Here is a 23,069-nt window from a genome sequence, read left to right as displayed (position 1 = left end):
ACGGTCGAGATGCCAAAATGCGATCTAAAAGCGGGTCCCACAAAGAATCCCTTAAAATTACCAAAAAAAGAATTCTTTAGTGGAATATATATATGTAGACGAACCAAATTTGTCCAACCTGAATTAGTTTAAATTAACTCATATAGACCTAAACACTGAAAGGTGGAGATGTGAATATGCGATTGAAAAATGGGTCTAATAAGGTATCCCTTAAAATGACTAAAAAAATGGATCCCTCCTAGAAGAGCCCTATATATATATGGCTGTAGTAGTTATTACAATGATATTAGGTTGATAAAGCAAAGTAAGGGCATCTCCAACCATTGAGCTATAAGTCAAAATGACTTTGGCTTTTTGGGTAAGCCATCTCCAACCATGCTCAATGTGGAGCCATTTTGACTTATGAGCCAAAAGCCGAGTCAAAATGACTCAACTTTGTAGAACGAAAGCCATTTCTGTGAGGGGAGAGAAATGGTGGGCCCCAGCTGCATGTGCTGCAATTGCAGCTGAAGAAGTTGACCCGCCAGAGGAAGAAGACAGAAGGGACTCGCGGATAAAGACAAAATAACAGCACACCCGTGGTTGACGCGCGAGACACACGATGGAGATGCAACCGACACATGGGGCCCGCCATTGTTGGAGATGCCCTAACATCATTACAGTTGCTTAGATGTAGACTTTGTGTGCCTCATGATCGAACAGCAGTTGAACGTTACAGTGCTTAGTTCATTCCAATGCAGCACCACAATGTAGAGGATTCCAATCGAACAAATACAAGCAACAAAAAACCAAAAACTCTTTGCATTTATGTATGTCTACAAGCATCCGCGTAGGATAATGTTCTCTTACCAATTATCTGATACGTGATCAAATTGCTACCCATTTCATCAAGAATCAAACTGATCTATATTGATAGTCTACGCACAAAACTCATACCGGTTTACAAGAGAACTTTTCCCTCTATATGTATAAGGATACTCTGAAACCTTTGGTCTACTTAAAGTCATGGGTCACAAAGACTTTTGGAAGTTTTTGGACCAAAAAAGACCGGGGAGATTAGGAGACAAAAGCCAAAACAGTAGAGACAAGAACTTGCATTGAAGAACACAGTAGGTGAAACTTGAATACGTTAGTATTATTATTCATTATAAAGTAAACGGAGGAAGTGGGGATCAATTTAAGTAGACTGGTACAACTATACGTTTCTAGGGCGGCAAAATTTCTTAAGCTACTAGTCCGGCCGGCCACCTCCCCCAGAAACTTCCATATCACATACCATAATAATTAAACACTTGCTACTTATTTAAGGCACGTACTTAACTCACAATCAAGCATGTGAAGGAAGCGATGAGCAGAAGACCAGTGGTATGTTGATTGTCTGAAAGAACTAACAACGTGGAGTCTTGGGTTCAAAATTGCTCACTGACATCATAAAATGGGTGGGGTTGGGGGCAAAAAACAATATGAAAATAGCAATCGATAGTACATGAAAGCCAGATCTACCAAGACAAGGAGTTCCCCATACCAATACCTGAATTCCTCAAGTCGTTTCATAGGCGGTGTCAATGTAATCGAATTTGATCAGCTCAATTTCGTAGGTAATATTTTGCTTGGGACAGAAGTCAAGCATCTCCTTCCAACAATAATAACTGCCATAAGTTTCTGTCTAGTCATGATAGTAAGAGTTATAGGTAAATATCAGTTTTACCAAGATATTTACAACTTATATTGGTGCAATTTTTCAATCCATATACATAAACAATTTATATTAGATGTCGCAGAGCACGTGCGGCTGTGAGATATTCACATGTGGGTTAACCTGCTCCAAAACCATGATAAAGTTATGTTTTGAGATATTCACATGTGAGTTAAACTGCTCTAAAACCATGATAAAGTTATGTTTTGAGATTTCACATTCTCATCAAGTCTCCCATGAGTTGCACTCTTCCAGGTTTCCATTTGACCCCAACTCCTACACAATCACCCTCTTTGAACTTCATCACGTTTTTCCCAGTTTTGGTCACAACTCCAACTCTTAATTTTATGCTTACAAAGTCAATTGAAATGCTTCACACTTTTTTTTTTTTTTTAAAGTAATGATTTCATTCATAGCAAACACAGGCTAGAATGACCCAATACATAGTTCCCACCAAGGGAATAAGTGTCATTACACTTGAAACAATATTGCTCCTGTTGCAGGAGCCTAGCACAATAACATAATTCTAAACTAAGAATAATAGCAGACAAAGTTCCCGGTGCCAATGCGCTTAATTGCGGTACACCAAAGAACTTTGCACCTAAATGTGTAGACACCGATCATTCTGTAGGCAAACTACATAGAGTGCTCCTAATACAAGGATCTTTATTGTAATTAGACTAAACTAAAAACAGAGCAATGGGCCTAGCCCAATAGAAAGCCCAAAGAGAAGTCACAACCCAAAGCCCAGCAAGTTGATGAGCACCTGGTCCCACTCTCCCCCTGCTTCACGCTCTTGCAGCACATACAGCAGGCCTCCCTGCCGTCAGTCGAGGCTTCACACATTGAAAAAGTAGAATTATGGAATATATTGGGTTTCATTTGTCAAATATTATTAATTTATGATATACATAAACTGGAGAGTTCTGTTTGAAATATCTCTGTTACAGAATAATTGCGTGCTTCACAGTCTGCACAAACATTCAATTATCGTCGTTAATTGCATATATTGTAGTGTGTATTTACCCCACACTAACTTCATCTCCTTTGTAAAGAATCTAGAAAAAGATTAAGCTTACCTGGGTGGTACTCTTCATTTTGTTTTCTATTGAAAGTTTGAAACTAGTCGTACTACAAACGTGCTGATCTACCTTCCAACTGATACAGTCGTCAAAATATAAAGCCCTGCTTGCATGCAAATATACAAGAAGACAGTAAATTTCTTTTTCTTTCTAATAGTATTGGTTTATACACTTTTATTCATGAACAGAATGCTATATACTATAGATCAACGTCCACACTTTCTTAAAACTTTGATGTGTTTCCAACGAGACTCCATGTAATTGGAGTCATTCATCTGGGCGTAGACACCACATTTGAAAGCATGAGAGGTTCCTCCACGACCATCTGCTTCGATTTTGAGACATCTATCAATGTACACTCTGACTTTTGCACCATCAACATCGTGAACCACATTGAGCTTGAACCACTTATCGTAGATGTTGGGAACCAACACCGGAGCCATGTAGTATGTTAGTGAACCATTGTAGACCCTCAGCATCAGAGTTGTAAAGAGAAACAGAGAGAATAGAAGAAAGCTAAGCATGAAAAACTTGTGAATTGTATTGATTAATCATTCTGTTATGTACACAGCTATTTATACATGGATGATTGTTAATTTAGCTCCTAAACTTCAGGGAGGGAATAACCAACTGATTCTACATTCTTCTAGATTTTGTTACAGCAGATATGAACATGCTTTCATTGTGTAAGAGAGTCTTGATCTGGTGTGGCAACTTGAGCGTCCTTTGATGGGGTTTGATTGTCTACAGCAAGGCTATGCTCAATAAGTTGTGGCATAAGGAGCAGTACGTTGCTCCAAACACTTGCATTATGCACACCCCTGATGTCCCTTTTGGGACGTACCCAAATGCTTCGAACTCCCACACCCCAGAAGAGTAATTGTATCCCTGTGCTCGATTTAATTCGAGAGGAAAATGATTAATAATACCAATGAGGTGAATTCTTTAGTATCTAAAATAGTGTTTTCTGTGCATGGCTTACTTGTATGGCAATCTCAGTGCGAGGCAGGGTTTGGCTGGTAGTAGTGTGAGGTTTGTCTGTGGAGTAGACCCAACATTTATGAACTCCATCGATGAAGGCGCAGTAGAGCTGGTCTTCAGGCACATCGTAAGGTTTCTGAATATGGTAGTAGGATCGGTTGAAAGGGAGGGAGACAAAGCCCTGTGTAGGATCAGAGGAACATCAGGTCCCCAACTCCAAGCCAAGGCTGATTGGTGAAAACTGATAAGCTTGAATATTAGAATGCATGCTTGAGCAGAAGAACGCTAGGGAGTGAAAAGTGTATGCCATTCTTTTTTTCTGAAGAAACCTGAATATGGTTTAGTTCAGATGAAATGTTGAGATATGTAGTAGTGAGATGGTGACGACTGATTATTAGATTAATGAAGGGCAACTAGGGCTACATTTTTAATTTGATTTACAAAGGGCAAGTAATAAAGCTATTCTACCATCCAGAAAATAATTCATGAGGCACGCAGGGTCTACATCGATCTAAGCATGCAAGTAAACAAACCTCTCTAAAGAAGTGAAAGGCGAACAAGGGCATATATGATTAATGGCTTCAATTTCTCTCCTTTGATGCAATGGAGTTCCTAGATTTATCAAGCTTGTCACTTTTGCCTTTTTTTTTTCTTTTTTTTTATTTTCTTCCTTTTTCCTCGTTTGGTTTTATGCCATTTTGTTTTGTTGAGGGGTCTTCAAATGTACAAAAAAGCGATGTTTGTTACATACTACAGTAAGTATATTCAGCAGAATTAGTGTTGATACTTGTTAACGCATGTCACTGGCCAGAAGGAAAAAAAAAATTCAAAAAATTGAACAAAATCAGTACTGTGGAGGGAAAATGAATGATTAACACGACCAGAAAATATCGAAGTTAACCATCACAAACTTGGACAATATAGCAGAATCAACCAAAAAAGCAGATGGGATATTGTTCACAGTGCTAGAGTAAACGCATGGTCGCATGCTAGTTTCTGTTTCAGTGTGAACCAACAGAAATAGCACTATAAGTCTTCATAGTGCAGCATCACAATCTAAAGGGAAGCAAACAACTAAGATCCAAAAACTATTTGCATCACAATCATAAGTTCACATTGTAGCATCACAATCTAAGGGGATACACATACAATAGGATAATCTTCTCTTACCAAATATCTCACATGAATTATCACTGTGAATTACCCATCTCATCAACAATCAGATCCATATTATTGACTGTCTATCAACAAAACACATAAAATTGGCTTACAAGAAAACTCTTTCCTCTACATGTTAGAAAGAAGGCAATATTCTCAAAATTTGGCCTAGTTAAAGTCATGGGGTACGTCACAGAGACATGTTTGTTTTTCAACCCAAATAAGACCGCCAAAATAGTAGAGTCAAGAACTTGAATTGAAGAAAAGACTAGGTGAAACTTGAATCAGATATTATTATTCATCATAAAGTCAACCGAAAAAGTGGGGGATCTATTTAACAGACGGGTACAACCATAAGTTTCCAGGACAGCAATATTATCTTATGCTACCAGTCCACCTCCCCCAGAAACTCCCATATCACAAACCATAATTAAACACTTGCTTATTTAATGCAGTTCAGTCTCAAATCAAGCATGTGAAGGTAGAAGCTGAGGCATGAAAGCCAAGTCTACTGAGACAAGGAGTTCCCCACATCGATCACAAACCGATACCTGACATCTGATTTGGCAAGTCGCTCCATAGCTGTGTTAATGTAGTCCATTTTAATTAGCTCGATTTCGGAGGTAATATTGTGTTTGGCACAAAAGTCAAGCATCTCCTGCGTCTCTTTTATCCCTCCAACGTCGCTTCCACCAACGAGCTTCCTCCCTAAAAACATGACAATTTGGTCCTTTTGAGCATTTGTTCACGCTTTATATAATATATATACCTTAAGAAAACTTTGGTTTGGTTCTATTGTTATAAACAAGCAACTTACTGACTTATCTTTATTCTCAGTAGAAAGAGCATGGAATTTGCACATTTACATATCATTTCAGGAATAAGTTTATTTTAGACTTTATAGTGACTGTGATTTTAAAAGAGGGAAAGAAAAACAGAACATATAAAATCGTTAGTTGTTGTATACGCATACCCAGAACCAATGGAAATATAGGCAACTCCAGTGGCTTATTAGGCAAACCCACAGTAACCAGTTTCCCATTCAGCTTAAGTAGACCAATTAATGGAGCAAGGGCATGAACTGCAGATACTGTGTCGATTATGTAATCCATGGTACCCATCGCTGCCTGAACAGTAGGAGCGGAAAATAACACTTGCATTAAATATTTGACAAGGCTAGGGGAACCATAACATAACCATTTTGAATTTTTCTTTGATTTATCACTAGTTCATTACCTTCAGTTGTGCAGGGTCAGTTGAAACAACAAAAGAATCAGCCCCAAGTCTGTTAATAGCCTCATCCTCTTTAGCTGGGGAAGTACTGATGACAGTTACCTTCAAACCAAATGCCTTACCAATTTTGACAGCAATATGACCTAGTCCACCTAGTCCTGCCACGCCCAAATGCTTTCCAGGCTCTGTCATGCCGTAATACTTCATTGGACTATACACAGTGATCCCGGCACATAGAAGTGGAGCGCCAGAATCTGGGGGTAAGTTATCGGGAAAGCGGAGCACAAAGCGATGGTCAACAACAATCATATCAGAATAACCACCATAAGTCTTAGTTTTGTCATGATTGAGGGAGTTATAGGTGAATATCACTTTCGGGCAATAGTTCTCCAAGTCCTGCTGGCAAGTCTCACATGTGTTGCAGGATCCCACCATAACACCAACTCCTACACGATCACCTTCTTTGAATTTCGTCACACTTTTCCCAGTTTTGGTCACAACACCAACAATTTCATGCCTATAAAATTTATTAAAACGCTTCAACACACATTGGACAGATTTTTACAAGAATAATGCAACATTAAAATCAGTGGTGGACAGAAGCAGAGCCCCTTTTAGATGCCAATAATAAAAACATATTAACTTATGAGCTGAAGTGTCACATATATATTGCATACACTAGCATTTATCTGTACAAGCGCATTCTAAAAATCAGAGAGCTGATTTAGACTCACGAGAGAAAGATGGAAGATAAATCTTAAAACTCATTGTATAAACCAAACATCCAATCACCAGTAAATGGCTCATATTGATGCAAACACAAAATTGTGAAGGTAGGCTTGCATAAAGTTGGATACGGTAAACTTGCACCAGCTATTTCTAAGATAACAGAGCAAATAATCATCACACAAAACAATTAAAGCCGGAAGATATGTGACTAGAGAAATTCAGAAACTGACGTGAGATTAATATGATTACCCAGGTACAATAGGATAGTTGGTGAACCCCCAATCGTTCTTGACAGAATGCAAGTCTGAATGGCAAACCCCACAATACAGGACTTTTATTGTTACATCACCATCAGCATTTTCCCTGCCAATAATTCAAAAAGTGACAAAACAGCCCAAGTAAATGACTGCAATCTGCTCTAGTAGTACCACAGTTAATAAGTGATCCTTCTATTTGATCTATTTCATCAATTTCCAGCACAAATTAGAGTCAACGAAAACGAATCACATGGCCACTAGGGGAGTCCTCCCCCACATCTAGTCAGTACCCCAAACTTTTGAAAGCATCAACCATGATGAAGAACAACCAAGACCAAGACCCATTGCATAACATGGTCTAAACTGTGATTAACAAGAAATATATTTCTACTTGTGATAACGGAAATCTTAGTCGGGTTCTGTCTTGTTGCTATATTAAGCAAAACCCACTATAAATTTCTTCATCAATTTACATGTAGCAATATTCTCTAGCAAAAGTTAAAAAATTTCCATCATATTGTGTGAAAACATGAGCATCCTGGTACCCAATTTCAATTAACAGCATGAGTATGAGGGTTAATAGAACAAGTCATTGATAGTTTAAGAGAAGGGGTTTTGCTGCAGAGAACAAAGAGCTAAACCCTTTTGGAGTGATAACACATGGAAAACTATAAAGCTACAAGAAGAGAGAACTCCCTATACCATATAAGCCAAAACAGAGTTCAACTTATAATATTGCTTATATGCCCAGAAGAACAGAAAAATAGTTGTATATGTTTACTATTCTGGGATTGGTTTTGGATCATCCTAGTCTTTGTATTTCAAAGCAATATAATAATGAAGAAAACACAAAAGGGTCACACACAGTTCAAATATACCTTCTGGAGAAATGAAAGAGGGAAAGTGACCCAGAAGAATCTCTGGCAGCCCAACCAAAAACCTTCTGAGGGTGTTCTTCTTCTGGTGATTTTGCCATTCTCACAACTCTTCTTCCTCCCTCAGTTCCTTTTCCACTGTAGTTGCACTATCAAATAGTAGGGAACTAGGGACACAGCACTCGGGCAGTGCCTATATGCTCCATATATAGATGAAAAATAGACCGTCGTCCAGAATAAATGATTTCAAAAACTTTTTATTTTTCTTTTCCGTTCACGTCTTAATTTCTTTCTTCTTATGCACTTCCCTTATTTATTTCCCTAATTTTTATCTTTTCCCTCTCAAAATAGTAACTACAAAAGAATAATTACTTTTGTCTTCTTTTTTTTATTTTAATTTTCTATTTTAATATTAACTTTTTGAAGAAAATGTTGAGTTTGGCCTTTGCCTACATGGAGTTGAAAATACTTGGGTTCATACCAATATGGACAATGAGAATCCAAATTTTCTCTTATTTTTAATTTTTCATACATTCAGCAGTCTAAATCTATAATTTAACCGTTTAAAAGTTAAGTTAATCATTAAACATTATGTCTGCAAAAATTCAATGTAAACAAAAAATTGTTTACTCATTTTGTTATATCACACAAATTAACAGTTTTCGTGAAAGTTAATAGTGTTAAGATCAACCATTCATTTGTTTAATGAAATCGAATAAGTAAACAATTTCTGTTTACATTGACTTTTTGCAAGGATGATATTTAAAGGTTGATTTAACTTTTGAACGCTTAAATCATATTACTCTGCTGAATGTAAGCAAATAAGAGAGAGTTTGAACACACATATCTATATTGATATGAACTTCTGTTTTTCTCTCATGGAGTGGCTTACTGGCTTAGTGGTTTGGTGATCCGCAGATCTCGACCCTGGAATCCTTGGGCATGACCTCTATTCTTTTGTTATAGGGATATTGTAAAAGGCTATAGGTTGTGAGTACGATTTGTAAATTTTGTTTCCTAACCGTGCTACGAGTCCATGACCATCGTTTAAAGTGAATTTATTTAGATAGTAATTAAATTTTTTTGTTAGATCCTCTCTTGGGTGTATCATTACGTGTAAAGTTGCTTCTTATGAATAAGGTTGACGTCCCTTGGTTAGGAAAAAAAATGCAAGGGAGGCTTTAGTATGGGCCAATTTGGTATTCGAATTCAAAATCATATATCAATAGATGAAAATACTCAATTCCCTACTTATGTAAAGATGCAAAGTTATGTGTCTCCATTGGTCCAAAAATAAACAGTTATGTTTCTCCAAATAGTTTATTTGATTCTCGGAAATATAGTAATTCGTGACTCCCACATCTAATATAAAGTTCTCTACAACCATAAAATAACTGAAGTTGAGAGCGTGACAATTCTAGCACAGCATTCTGATCACGCTGGTTACATTCAGATCAAAACGCAGCTGGTTACTCATCATGCAAATGATGAAATTTCTATAACTCTCTCATTTCATTTGTTTCAATGAAATTCTTTTAATTTTTTTTCTTGTTTGAGTACACACTATGACACTAATGACTAATGACTCACTGGAAGGGAAGAATTGGTAGTTGAAAGATTAAATAGGAATCTTTAAGGCCCAGTAGTACTATTACCAGTTTTGCCACCTTCCCCATGCCAACATCAATTAAGGGATTGTGGTAGCCTCAGGTTTGGATCTTGAAAAAGATCAATCATTTTTTTTTTGGTAATAAAAAATATATATAAAAAAACCCAATCATAGCAACTCAGACATGATTGAATTCCACCAATTTTTTTAATTTTTTGACAACTTGAAACACTCAGTTAATAAAGGGAGCTTCTATTCATATATCTAAAATTGGTATTTGGACCTCTCACTTTTTTCAAGTAATAGTTGACTTTGTTAACTCATGTCAAATTACAAATAAAGACACAAATAAAGAAAAAAAAAATTTATTATCTCTACGAACAGTAATAGTCTTCAACTTGGGAAAAAAATTCTCATCCAATGTAAACCCTAAAATATATATCGCCAAACGTTATTTAACGTTGTAGTCAAAATTTTCTGAATTTGACTTTGTTCTCGTAAGGTGATAGACTTCCTTGCTTACACAGCTGACAATTTACAAGATCTATCACTGCGCTATAAAAAAAAAATAAAAAAAAAAGAGAGAAAATGGGAAATACAAAGACACCTCAGTTGATGAAGCCCTACTTATTCTGAATGCAATCAAACATGTGAACGAGCGGCGACAAAAAGCAGTACTCTAGCACGTCTATATGACAAACGCAGCAATGGGTAGTTGTCCACAAGATCTTCCCACACATCATCAGTGCAAAGCAATTTTATGTGGAACTATTCTATAGATATGATGAAAAATTCGACCATCTGATATAAATTTATGGAGAATACACTAGACTCGTGGTTGATTATTGTAAGTTCCTCCACTATCCCATACATATTTAAAACAAAAGGACCATGCATGTTCATTTCAAGTTGCTATTAGGGACAATGACACCTAAATGTAGGGCTGCCACTTGGTTTGGTAATTACCAAACCGACCGAATATCAACCGATGTTTTAAGTTTGGTAAACCGACTTTTTGGTAACCGAAACCGATAAAACCGAAATCGAAAATTACCGAAAAAGTTGGTTTGGTTTTGGTAAATACCGAATCTACCGATTATCTAAATATTAGCTTTATATACTATGGTTTTCAATACATATACATGTATATTAAGAAATAAACATAAAAATTTTCATAATAGTATGAACATTACTACATATACTACATTAATAGTACATGTATTTTAAGTAACATAGTCAAAGATAGTTAAATAACCTAGTTTTATTGAAAATGACTCAAACTTGATGTCATATATACAAAAGAAAGATATAATTAGGAGATGAGTACAAAGTTTACGACTATAAAATTGAAGAACTTAGTTTTGTTCGTTCTAATTTTAATTACAAATAATTAGTTGTTCTAAAGTTGGTAATACTGAAAACCAAAATACCGAATTTGGTAGTTATGATTAAAAACCGAAAATTTTGGTTAGTAATTGGTAGCTCAATTTTGAAACCGAAAAATTTGGTTTTGAAGTTGGTAATACCTATAACCGATTCGAACCAACCGAGTGACAGCCCTACCTAAATGCAATGAAAATAATACTTGGAAAACATATTTGTACGAGATGATGAGTAAACATGATATTGTTGCGTACGCTAACTAAGAGCGACAAATCATTGAAAAAGTGGTAGCACCTCTGTTACTCGTATAAGGAGGATGAACTTCCAAAAAATAAAAAAAAATTGCTACAATTCCAAATCTTCAAAAACTGAAGGAGATCCAACTACTGATTTTTAAAAGTATGAATAGAATCTAAAAAAAAAAAAGATTTATTAATTTTATTGGACGATGGGCATTATAGGAAAATTAGAGAGGTGTATATAGCAAATTGATTATTTGTATAAGTAAGTTGAAGATCTATTAAGTAGGGAGGTCCAAATGCCAAATTTAGAGATATAAATAGAAGCTCCCATTAATAAAACCAAGGGGAAGAAGAACCCTTGACAGAAACAAACAAAGAGCCAGGACCAAACTCAATGAATTCCACCAAATTTGGCGGGTCAATTATTTTCCAGCCCCATCCTTCATCTCCTCTGTCTTTAAACCGTTTCATTTATCACCACACCAACTAAGTGCATGGCAGTTTAGAGCATCCGCTACCCTGTTGGTTTCACGAGTGAGGGCTTAGTACAGAGAAGTTTTTGGTGAGACAGACGTGGACGTGGACGTGCTACATAACGTATCAGATTAGCAAAATTTTTATTTTTTTATTAATGCATGTAAAGTTGTAAACTAATCATTGTTGCGCCTTCGAGTTAGAAACTAGAAGAAGACCAGCTCAAAACAAGCTTTATGATGTCATTGGTACGAAAAAGCCATCGCCTTTTAATTCATTTCTTTTTTTTTTTCTTTTTCTTTTGATATTGGCATTATGTGGGTTTGAACTTTGAAACCTTATTAATTATTAGAGTTCTCAATGTATTATATTGTGCCAAGGTAATCAATATTTTAGAATACGCAAACCTAAATTTGATTTAATTAATAAACGGGTTAACTGACACGCATAAATCATTTAATAAAAAAAGTCACTAATAATGAATTCCAGATGAACAATTTCACTCATATAAACAACTTTGACTAACACATATAATCCATAACAACTTTAATTAACACGTATAACCCATTTTCAGGCTATATAAACATATGATTGCACAAGAATCATTCACTAAAGTTTTTTTTTTTTTTTTTTTTTCCAATATGCTAGAAGCAAAAAATCACTCTGCATGTATAAACAGTAGAGTTTCTTGAATTTTGACCCTAAAAACAAGTCACTCTTGAGTTGACGGGTCGATCGTACACCCTGTCATTGATCAATCATCTCTAGTCGGATTGAATCATTGTGTGAATTTGAAGTTGTATTAATGGCCGATCAGAAATCAGAATTGACAGCGAGAGGCGGAGCCATTAGGGAACGCGCTTGATCCTGGGCCCAACTCAATTTTTGACCAAGTCAAATATTGACTGAACTCAATACATATGGTTCTGCTGCGCTCTGCGTATACACTATAGCTACACAACTCCTTAATTATTACTCGATTTTGACCTAGCTGCAAATACAACACACCTTCACGTCCTCTATCTTCATTGTTTCGTCTTTTTACATGATTACATGCTAAGTAAATTATTTTACGTGTTTAGCTAGCTAGAGAGTTCTGTTGCATGCATATAATATTGACTCAATTAGCTCATATAACTGTGAAGAGTTCTTATTAGCACAAAGTGGTTAACAAAATTAATTTTTTTAAGAACCAAAATGAAGTGCTTGAATAATTTGTTTGTGATATGTGTAAATTTTTTTTCTAAGTACCTCAGCTTGGTTAGACTTCTGGCTCCGCCTGTGTTGACATCCTAGATCCTTAGACCTCATTCACCATTGAGAAGGAAAATCTCATCAACAAACTAGGTTTGATCATCGAACCATCTTGTTACAACAATCTCCTATTTATTAAATCAGATTTGAATTGAATTCAAATAAAAATGTGATCTATTCAAACTAAAGGTCTATATACAAGAAATCGTAAAAGAGATTAAAAAAATCACGAAAAACAAGTTAATGCTGGTGGCATTGTTCTTACAAATTTATTTCGTAGAATATTGGTTCATTGTACGTATGCCAGAAAAAGAATTGAATCAGGAAGTCGATCAATAATGATAACTTAGCAACGATCAATCTTGTATAGTTGTACGCAATGCTTCAAAAGCACTAGAAATCAAGTTTCCCAGAGTCATAGTGCATATATCTAACAATTTTTGGGTAAAGGAACTTGTGATACATGACATCCCTCAAGAATTAATTACCCCAGCCAGACCCTCCTTGTTGCACCCATCCCGATATGTAAGATCCCACAATCAACAAAGCAACGTACATGCCACCTTCTTTCTTGTACATATTTATCAATTGCGACGGCCATCTCTTTTGGCACCAGAACTCGTCCATTTTGTACAAAGGATTGCCCTATGTGTCTGCCTAAGACCACGGCATCTTCTAATGCTGAGCCACCCCCTTGTGCTAAATCAGGTGTCATCGGGTGCATGGCATCGCCGGCCACCGTGACGTTTTGCTTGCTTAAGTTCCCAAATACACATGCCATGGATATCTGAATTTCAGCGGAGCCCATGTCAACGTTGAAAGATCCGAGTGCCGCACAACGTCTAGGTACAAAGGTGGGAGGTGCTTGGCATAATTCTCAAGTACTTGTTTTTTAATTTCTTCAGGATCCTTTTCCAAGCTTACACCTGCATTAATGAATGAAAATAAAAAATACAATCTTGAGCTTGGTCAATTCAAAGTCGCTTTTGCCTTTTGCGTCGATCCATAAAAATTAAAGCATTCAATCCAAGATTAATTGACAAGCATGCTTTAATCTTATATCTGATTCCCTAAGATACATCTCATTTGATACTATGTTCGGTTGGAAGTATGCGAAAAAATCACAAACAGTGCTTGAATTTTGGCCCGCTAATAATATTCATAGCTCAAGTTTCTAAAATATCAAATTAGTACCTGGACTTTTAAGCCCGACTCAACATAGATACTTGAAATCATTTTCGCCGTTAACCTCGTTAACTTTTCAACTGTAAACTTGTCCTTTCCCTACCAGTCGTCCTCTCCGCTCATAATTTCCTAGAAGTCGACAAAGAAAGTTGGCACTAGAAGAGGAATGAAGGACTGCGTTTTGCACAAGGGTTTTGGGTCTGCATTTTCAAACTCCAAAATAGAAAGATGGGTTTCTGCAAATGTGGTTTGATGAAGCTTTTAGAGCCAAAAAGATGGTTTCTTTGTAACTGAGCCAAACACCCTTCTTCCCTTGGAGCTTCCAAACACCCTTCTTCCCTTGGAGCTTCCAAAGCACAATTGAAGAGGTAAGAGATGAAACTAAAGTGGTAGAGTCCATAGCCTGATCATCCATGTGGACAACCACACCTCCATGCTCATCATTCCTACCCCCCCCAGTAGCTTACACATTCATCCAATTCCAATTCCAATTCATGGATCATCAGACATATTCATAATATTATCTCCAACTTCGTACCCAATTACAAGCTTCGTTGGAGGAAATTCAACTCTAACAATCGAACCCAATTCTTCAACTTGTTCAATTTCCTTGGAGTGCTTGTCCTTACCTTCATCTCCCTTCGCCCTCATTTCTCAATTCGCAAACACCCCTAATTCTGAAATACATTCCCCCGATCCAAATTCCCAATCTTTTTTTATAAAGATTGGAAGTTTAGCAACCCAAAGGATTCAATCATCATGAATCAGAGATGAAATTTCAATTCTCTCATTGATGATTCGAGTCTTTTGGGTTGTGACTTGTGAGAGTTGTAAGAGAGTTAGACTTACCCAAATTGAAGAAAAAGGATAGGATTGACGACTGTAGGAAATTAAAAGGACGAGTTTACCTTTGAAAAGTTAACGGGGTTAACGGCAAAAGTGATTTCAGATATCTATGTTGGGTCAGGCTTAAAAGTTCAAGTACCAATTTAATATTTTTGAAACTTGAGGTATGAAAGTTATTAGTGCATGGCCGGCCAAATTTCAGACACTGTTTGCGATTTTTTCTCTGGAAGTATATAGATTCTATAGAAAAGCAATTGCGAGTGGATCGAAGGCCTTGCTTCTGATACCATATATTCCAAAGGTATCCAAAATTCCAAACATACCTTTAGCTGGAGATGTGCAACTGAAGAACCAAAATACTTCTTTGTCAGAAACGGGAATCAAACCAGCTCTAGCTTCTGCCTATTCCTATGTACTGCCGGAAGTTTTGGTCGAGTCCATGGCCTTGAGGAAACACAGCCAATCCACGAACCGCTGATCAACCCGAAAGGACTGATTCACCGAGTCCTAACCAGCGTGACACCACCGAGTGCACACCGTCACACCCTATCAGAATCTATATGTAATTGTAGGAAATGAACAATTAGTACTTATAGTGCATTCACTTTGAGTTGCTCAAGATTTTAACTTTACCTTTGTTTTGATGATAGTTCCATTTTCCAAGTGAACAATGGCAAGGGATGAACCTTCATGTTGTTGGGTATCAATAGCAGAGATCTTAGAAGAGAAACGAACTGAATGAATTGTTAATTTATCTGCCAAGGCCTTGAGTAAGGCTTTCCGGTGTAAACATCTCGGTCCAACTGGAACCCTGCATGTTTTCAGGTAAGTAAATTATTAAACATAATGATCGATGCATAATATTAATAATCTACTGCATTCCTAATATTGCTGGAGTTAATAGCAACAATTTAGGGATATTATATACTCATTGGTTATGGGTCTAGAAAGTAGAAACTTCATGAACGTCTCTTGTGTCAAGATAAATTATATGTCCCCTGAAAATTGTAAGCTCCAAATATAAGTTGAATCTTGCTAGCTAATTATGAAACTCCAATTCGTCGCCGTAGTTAATGGTCAATTAATAGCATTTGTACTCCCAATTCTTTTCTGATCGAGATGTATCGATACAAAACGTAATAGAAGAAAAAAAAAAAAAAAAAAAAAAAAGCTAACAATTGAATACGTCTTCTTTTATAGTATGATTAACCTAATATGTATGTAACAATAAAGGACTGCTCACCTAAGAGACAATTTTTAAGGGACTGTAATGGACAACTGAATCTGATGGCTGAAAATAAATGCACAGTTTTAAGTTGTTATAATTTCTTCTTTTATATTTAATATATGTGATTGAGATGCATTTGTCCCTCACAATCTCTTAAAACTGTCCCTTAGATGAGCAAATCTGTGTAACAATACATAGGATAAAGGAGTACAAAAAGGAAAAAAAAATGGTAATAGTATGGTTAACCTATATAAATGCATATATTAGTCTAGAAAAGAATCAAACTAGGTACTTTGAAAGAAAATCAAGTACTATATATAATGTTGGAGCTAGTTTTATGTACAAGTAATTGACCAAAAGAAAAAAGTGATAAATTCCAATTTATAGTACATGAATATTATTCCAACTGTTTGTAATTACAAATAGTTGTAATAATATTAGATCCACCATTCTAAAAGTGATGGGATAAAGTGACGGTTACTTATAACTAGCTTCACTGATGTCTTTTTAATGAAAACCTTACACCTAATATGCTGGTTCAATTAGTAATGGACTATGCTTATTATTTGTCGAAAATTACATAGTAGCACATGACTAAACATATAAACACAGCAAACTTACTTTTAAAAATATTTATACAAATAAGGACATGTGCCCAGGCCCAAAAGCAGAATAATGCAAGCCTGACTCCCAATTTTAATGAAAAATCACCAAAATGCTCAGATTGATGTACGCGTATGCCACTGACCAAAATCTCTCTTTTTCTCTCCACCGTTTTAGCCGTTCTCATCCTAATCCAAGTCTGACACGCCGAATCCCTCGTCATCTGCAAACCTCTCACACCCCACTTCCGTCCCTTGCCTCAGCTTGGCTTTGTGTGGTCAAGGCACAGCTCCGTCCTCGCTGACTCCGCCACCCGCGTCATGTTCCTCACTGAGTCGCCGCGCTCTACTTCTCCGGCTGCGCGGGCAACCAGTGGCTCAAATTCTCTTCCAATCTTCCATTATGTCCTAGGATGAATTTGTTGAGCGATCCATGCAGTTGTTCCGCAATGATCCTGATTCAGTACCTCACTCTCTGATTCTCTTCTTGTTCTTTTTTTTTTTTTTTTCCTGTTTGGTTGCTTAGGAATTGAAGAGGAGGATTGGAATTGCGTAGTTCATGATTGCTTTTTTGTGTGTTTGATTCAATGTATGGGCTTTAAATCAAGAGTGAGCAAATAGTTGAATTAGCTTTAGTTTCTGATGGCAAGTCTTTAAATTTAACTGTTGTTTTCTAATGATTGTGTTGATCTATTTGTTGCTACATACTCAATATGTGATGAAGTGCATTGCGATGGAAAGCTGGTTCTCAAAGTCACCGATAATAAAGAGGTACTACTGCTTACCTCTTCTTCTTTACTGGGTGCATTGACTGAGACTCTTGATTTAGCTTTGTGAATGGAATTGATTTTTAGAGAATTTAGACTATATTATTGAGATTGAACTTGCAGAGTTTGAAGTTACCATTTCGAAGCTGAGGAGCTCGCAAATGTGGACAAGGATCGAGAAGCAGGAGTGGGGGGACGTGTTCGACATTTTGAAACGACCTCGTTTGGTTCGCTGGGAGGAAGAGCTTAATGATTGGGGGTTTGGAGTCCTCATTTTCGCTGAACTCGGCGTGCTCGACGATTCTGATACTGAGGTTGGATTTGAATAGTTGGGAGTGGAACGAGGCAGGCAGGATACCGGTGGATATGATTAAGTGTTTTCAGGAGTGTAGCAAGCGCAGTAGCAGAACACGAATACGAGGGCAGTAGCAAAATTGGATGAGCATGACTGCAGCGAGTGTAGTAGCAGCATTAGACTAGTGCAGTAGCAGGAGTAGGCGATCACGAATGCAGTAGCAGAACTGGATGAGTATGAGTGCAGTAGCAGGATTAGGCGACGACGAATGCAGTAGCAGAACACGAGTACAAGTGCAGTAGTAGAACTGGACGAGTATGACTGCAGTAGCAGGATTAGACGAACAATAGTAGAATTGGAAGAGTATGAGTGCAGTAGCAGGATTAGGCGACGACGAATGTAGTAGCAGAACACGAGTACAAGTGCAGTAGCAAGTAGCAGGATTTGAACAAAAAGAGTTTGGATTAAAGAAAATAATTAAGATTTAGTTATCCATGCATGAACGTTAGCATTGTAAATGTCTTATTGACACATGAAAACAAAATAACATAAAGAGATTATTCTTAGGAAAAATAAAAGTAACATAAAGGGATTAGAAGTCAAAAGAAGTAGTTAAAGGTAAAAAAGTAAATTAACTCATGACATGTGGAGAGCAAATTGTCCTTATTTGTAAGATTTAGTTATTATGGCCATGTTTGGGACACACGATTAGATTGGAGAAGGATATATGACCGGAATAGATTAGATTGGGAATGGATTGGCCAAATCTCATTTTGTGTTTGGCATTTCAGCACAAGATTGGACATGAGACGTGATTTATCTATATATCCAATAAAATCTAATTAAATAAAATTTCAAAATTTAAATATTAAACTTTCCCTTACCCTGGAACTGACTCCCAAATCAGGGGAAAAACAAAAAAAAAACAAAAAAAAAGAAGAAGAAGAGAGAGAGAGACAGAGTTGCAGATGAAATTTGTTGACATGTGAATGCAAATTCGTCAAAATCAAATTTGAATGTGGAACGAGTAATCTACGTTGCGAGGCAGATTGATTGATTCAGGAGACTGGAGCAAGTTGCAGCGGCGGCGATCGGAAATCTCAGCAATTGAGAAGTTTATGGAAAACATACCAGTAAAAGAATATAATAGAAGAAGATAGAGGATGAGGAATTGATGACTGTGATGAGGTAGAAGATGGAGGTTTGGAGGTTGAAGACAACGATGTTGGCTGAAGGTTGAGGAAGATGACAAGCTTTCTACGGTGGTTGCAGTTCTTAGGAAATAAAAAAGAAAAAAGAGAGAGAGAGAGGAAAAAAAAAAGGAATAAAGAGAAAAGGGTGGTTGCTCTTACCAGATATATTTTATTTGACCATTTCAACCAGATTGGATATCCCAACCTGACAAGATTAATTTAATCAGGTTACATGTTATCTGGGTCGCCAAACATAATAATATACCAGATAGGATATAAATATTACAATCCAATACCTATATCCTGTTAAACAAACGCGGTCTATATGTTTAATTCAATATTTAAATGATGTATTTGTTAAATCATCTTTTGTCAATGACTTATATGTAATTTGTTATTCTATATTAATATGTAAATTACATGTACTAATATAATGAGAAAGCCAGTTCTGGTATAATATTATATATTAGCGTGTCAAACTTCTTATGCATGATGGGGTCATTTTGAATGTAACTTGAAGTTTCTCTAAGCTCAACAAAAAAAAAAAAAATCATAGAATAAGTTTACTAAGAGGATGTAGGTACTTGAGCGTGGGGGGATAACGAGTTGCGAGCTTCTGAGAAATTCCCAATGCATCAAAAGCAGACCAAGCGTTGGGGTATAGAGTCGATCAAGGCTGCACCTGTGGCTCTCAGCCCTTCAGATCTCTCCAACACAAGCGCTTCAATTCCTGCACTCTTCAACGCCACTGCCGTGGCCAAACCAGCTATCCCTGCCCCCACTATCACCACATCCTCCACCGTTGTTTCCATCGCCACCTGTCTGACTCTCTCTGATAGCTCTCTTGCTCTCTTTCCGACTCCCTTTCTCACAAACACAAACATCTAGTGTTTAATTAACTTGTATGCTATATATAGTCGGGAAAATTAACTAAAAGTCTAACTTGCTGGCTCAACCTTTGGTCAATTACCAACTTTGAATCAATGACGTACACAAGGTAGTAACAAAATGAAATGGCATGTAATAAAAAAAATTTGGGGCTAAACATTTCTTCGTGATGACAGGAATTCTCTCCTCTGTCGTTGTAAAGAGCAGAAAATGTAGAGAGAATAATAATAATAATATGATAACTAACCAATTAAGCACTTATACATTAATTAATTTTCCAACTTATTACCTCATGCATGACACTTTTTTTATTTGAAGGGGTCAAAGTCCCTCTTTTTTTTTTTTTTTTTTTATTCTTTAAAGGGGACTAGGTCCCATTAATATGGGCTAGCTGCCTATCTTAGTGCCACTGATATTATCATTATTGTGTCCGGAAGTATACAGCTAGAGGGACAAAGCCAAAACTCATATATATAGTACAACAATCCTAAAATGGAACATCCTAAATAAATAGAAAAATTGTTATGATGCCATGATAGAATTATTTAGCTGAATAATCTACCTTCGATCATCAATAACTTTCAAATTCTGACTACGTTTACAATTATGCTTCAACTCCTGCCCAAGAGTTAACAAAATTGGATCTGAATCAAGACAAAAGGTTTTTGTGTCTCTTGAGCATTCTATAACCGAATCAAGTTGGATTTTTGTTCATGTAAATATACATGCTGTTCAGTTTACTTCTTATAGTTGGTATCAGAGCCAATTGTGCTCAAATTAGGATTGATACTGATACTATTTTAGTATGAATATGAATACGTTTTTGATATTGTTGCATATGAAATTACATGCTCTCTCACTGTGTTTTTCACCTTTTGATCTGATAAATGATAATTATATAATGTATATTCCATTTGTTACATTCTGGTTATATTGGAAGTACATCTATTCATTGTTTCACACAATATAGTCATATGCACATTACTGTGTATAGAATTAGTCATAATGATTTGCAAAATGGGAAGTCCCACATAAAATGCTGCATAAGTTTTATTCATGGTGTGCTGCCAAAGTAGCCACAAATACAAACTCATATGCATTCTACAATGTTATCTATAATAGTTCATGCACATTATACTTGTTGCCATCAAAGTGGATGTTGTATAAGTACGTGAATTAATTCATTTACCAACAGAAAACATAGACTCACTTAAACATAAAATAAATCTGATTATGATTTTCAAAGAAATTAGTGATCAGACATTGAGTTATTTGAGTTAGCATATGCACTTCAATGAACATTCATATGATATTAGAGAATTTTCTTAGGTACCCGAGTGTTTTCCATACACTCAGTTTTAATTTGTTAAATATTTTGGACCATTGGATTAGTAATATATCTAGTAGTCTAAAATATTTAAAATTTGATAACCTGTTTAGCCCTTAACCAATTACTATTAGTTAAATAGTATTTATTACTAATTAATTTTATCATTAGTCAATCAATGTTTGATTATCAATTAACAATTACACTAGTGACAATTACGTTTTTTCCTTATTAAAAACACAAGACTTCTAATCTAGGTTCACGGAATTAGTTTTAATTAAGGAAAATTTTTAACAACAGTACACGACAAATGAGTGACTCCGAACTTCAATCCATTATGTTTCAAAACAATCATTTTATTACATGAACTTGAAATCTCGACCCAAAATATATACACGCCGTTACATTCTCCGTTAGTCAATGTGATTTCCATCAAACTTTAAAAGGCAAATCAGTCACTTCTTAATTTAGTATAATTAATTGATTATTAATATTAATAATTAATGAAGAGAAAGAAATTATTATTAAAAAAAAAAAAGAGTATTGTTCTCTCTCTTTCGTCCCGTTCAAACCCAACAAACTCATGTTCTCTCTCTCTCTCTCTCTCTCTCTCCCTCCTTCCCATTTAAACCCATTCAAACCCAGCAAACATGGCCAAAAACTGTTAAAGGTCAGAAACTTTGACAGCTAATAATAAGCTCCAAAACACAAGAACCCAAAACTTGTGGCTCAGCTCCGTCTCTTTTTGCATTTTCAGACTTCTCTTTCCAATTTTCTCAGTTCATTTTCAGTCAATGGCTTGAGGTTTACACACTATTCTTGGCCATCAGAGCTGCCGTCGAAATTTTTTTTCTAAGAGAATAGGTATTGGTTTTAGAATGGGTTTTAGATTGGAGAGGGACCGGATCATCCTCAGGTCTCGGCAGGGACATGTCGCTGTTAGGGGGGAGAGGGGATGAGATTAATGGATTGATTGGTTGGTGGTTGGCGGTGATTTGGCGTATGGCTTGAGGTCTGGGGTTGACCACGGTAGATTTGTGGGTGGCTGTGGGTGGAGTGTTGAGACCGATGGTGGGGGAGAACTGGAGAAGGGAGGCGTTTGGGATGAAGTGCACTATCGATTGGGACCTAGGTAGAGGGGAGCAGCGGCGGTGCTGCTTGGTGCAGCAGGCCAATGGGTCGATGCTAGGTTGGGAAGATGAAAAGTCGATGCTAGGTTGGGAAGATGAAAAGTGCTAGGCTGCTAGCTAGTTTGTTTTAGCACGAGAGAGAGAGAGAGAGAGAGAGAGAGAGAGAGAGAGAGAGAGAGAGAGAGAGAGAGAGAGAGAGAGAGAGAGAGAGAGAGAGAGAGAGAGAGAGAGAGAGTAGAAAATACGAAATTACCCTTAGACAAAATGAATAATGACATAGAGTTAACGTTGTTATTGACGTCATATACTAAAAGTGTACAGAGATTACAAGTTCATGTGAAATGATTGTTTTGAAACTTAATATACCAAACTTTGGAGTCACCTATTTGTCGTGTACAGTTGTTAAAAATTTTCGTTTAATTAAATAGTCTTTATTACTAATTAATTATAGCATTATTAGTTTTCTTAACCAAATATAATTCTTTTTACATGCATTTTACGACAACCACAACAATTAATGTAAAAATATAAAATCTTTGTTTTAGATGTAGCAACTACTTTATGTACAACTTGTTATTACTGTTTTTTGAACTAAATTACAAATGTTACCACAATGTGTTATCATATAGGTAAGC

General features: G+C 36.4%; 2 protein-coding genes and 1 long non-coding RNA gene across 3 annotated transcripts; all 3 read right to left on the bottom strand.

The window, feature by feature from the left end:
- Positions 1–2,568: 2,568 nt before the first annotated feature.
- Positions 2,569–3,955, bottom strand: LOC112184138 (citrate-binding protein-like; the record flags this gene model as incomplete). The annotated part of the gene is made up of 5 exons (XM_040513374.1): positions 2,569–2,667; positions 2,776–2,881; positions 2,998–3,264; positions 3,557–3,666; positions 3,761–3,955. Coding segments are annotated over 5 exons (705 nt in total), but the record flags the coding sequence as incomplete, so codon positions are not given.
- A 1,231-nt stretch (positions 3,956–5,186) lies between these two features.
- LOC112184982 (probable cinnamyl alcohol dehydrogenase 9) lies at positions 5,187–8,195 on the bottom strand. The gene is made up of 5 exons (XM_024323201.2): positions 8,015–8,195; positions 7,129–7,242; positions 6,154–6,667; positions 5,891–6,044; positions 5,187–5,625 (listed from the first exon to the last, which is right to left on the bottom strand). The coding sequence occupies exons 1-5, from the start codon at positions 8,110–8,112 to the stop codon at positions 5,426–5,428; spliced, it is 1,080 nt and encodes a 359-aa protein (XP_024178969.1). The 5' UTR covers positions 8,113–8,195; the 3' UTR covers positions 5,187–5,425.
- A 5,029-nt stretch (positions 8,196–13,224) lies between these two features.
- On the bottom strand, positions 13,225–19,959 carry LOC121051936. The gene is made up of 4 exons (XR_005807525.1): positions 19,674–19,959; positions 15,638–15,815; positions 15,328–15,560; positions 13,225–13,899 (listed from the first exon to the last, which is right to left on the bottom strand). It is a non-coding gene; the product is annotated as an uncharacterized LOC121051936 (long non-coding RNA).
- Between the last annotated feature and the right edge of the window lie 3,110 nt (positions 19,960–23,069).

Source organism: Rosa chinensis, chromosome 2 (genome assembly GCF_002994745.2).
Source record: "Rosa chinensis cultivar Old Blush chromosome 2, RchiOBHm-V2, whole genome shotgun sequence".
NCBI lineage: Eukaryota > Viridiplantae > Streptophyta > Magnoliopsida > Rosales > Rosaceae > Rosa > Rosa chinensis.
Note: the sequence above shows the minus strand (reverse complement) of the source record. Positions and strands in the feature narration are given on the sequence as shown.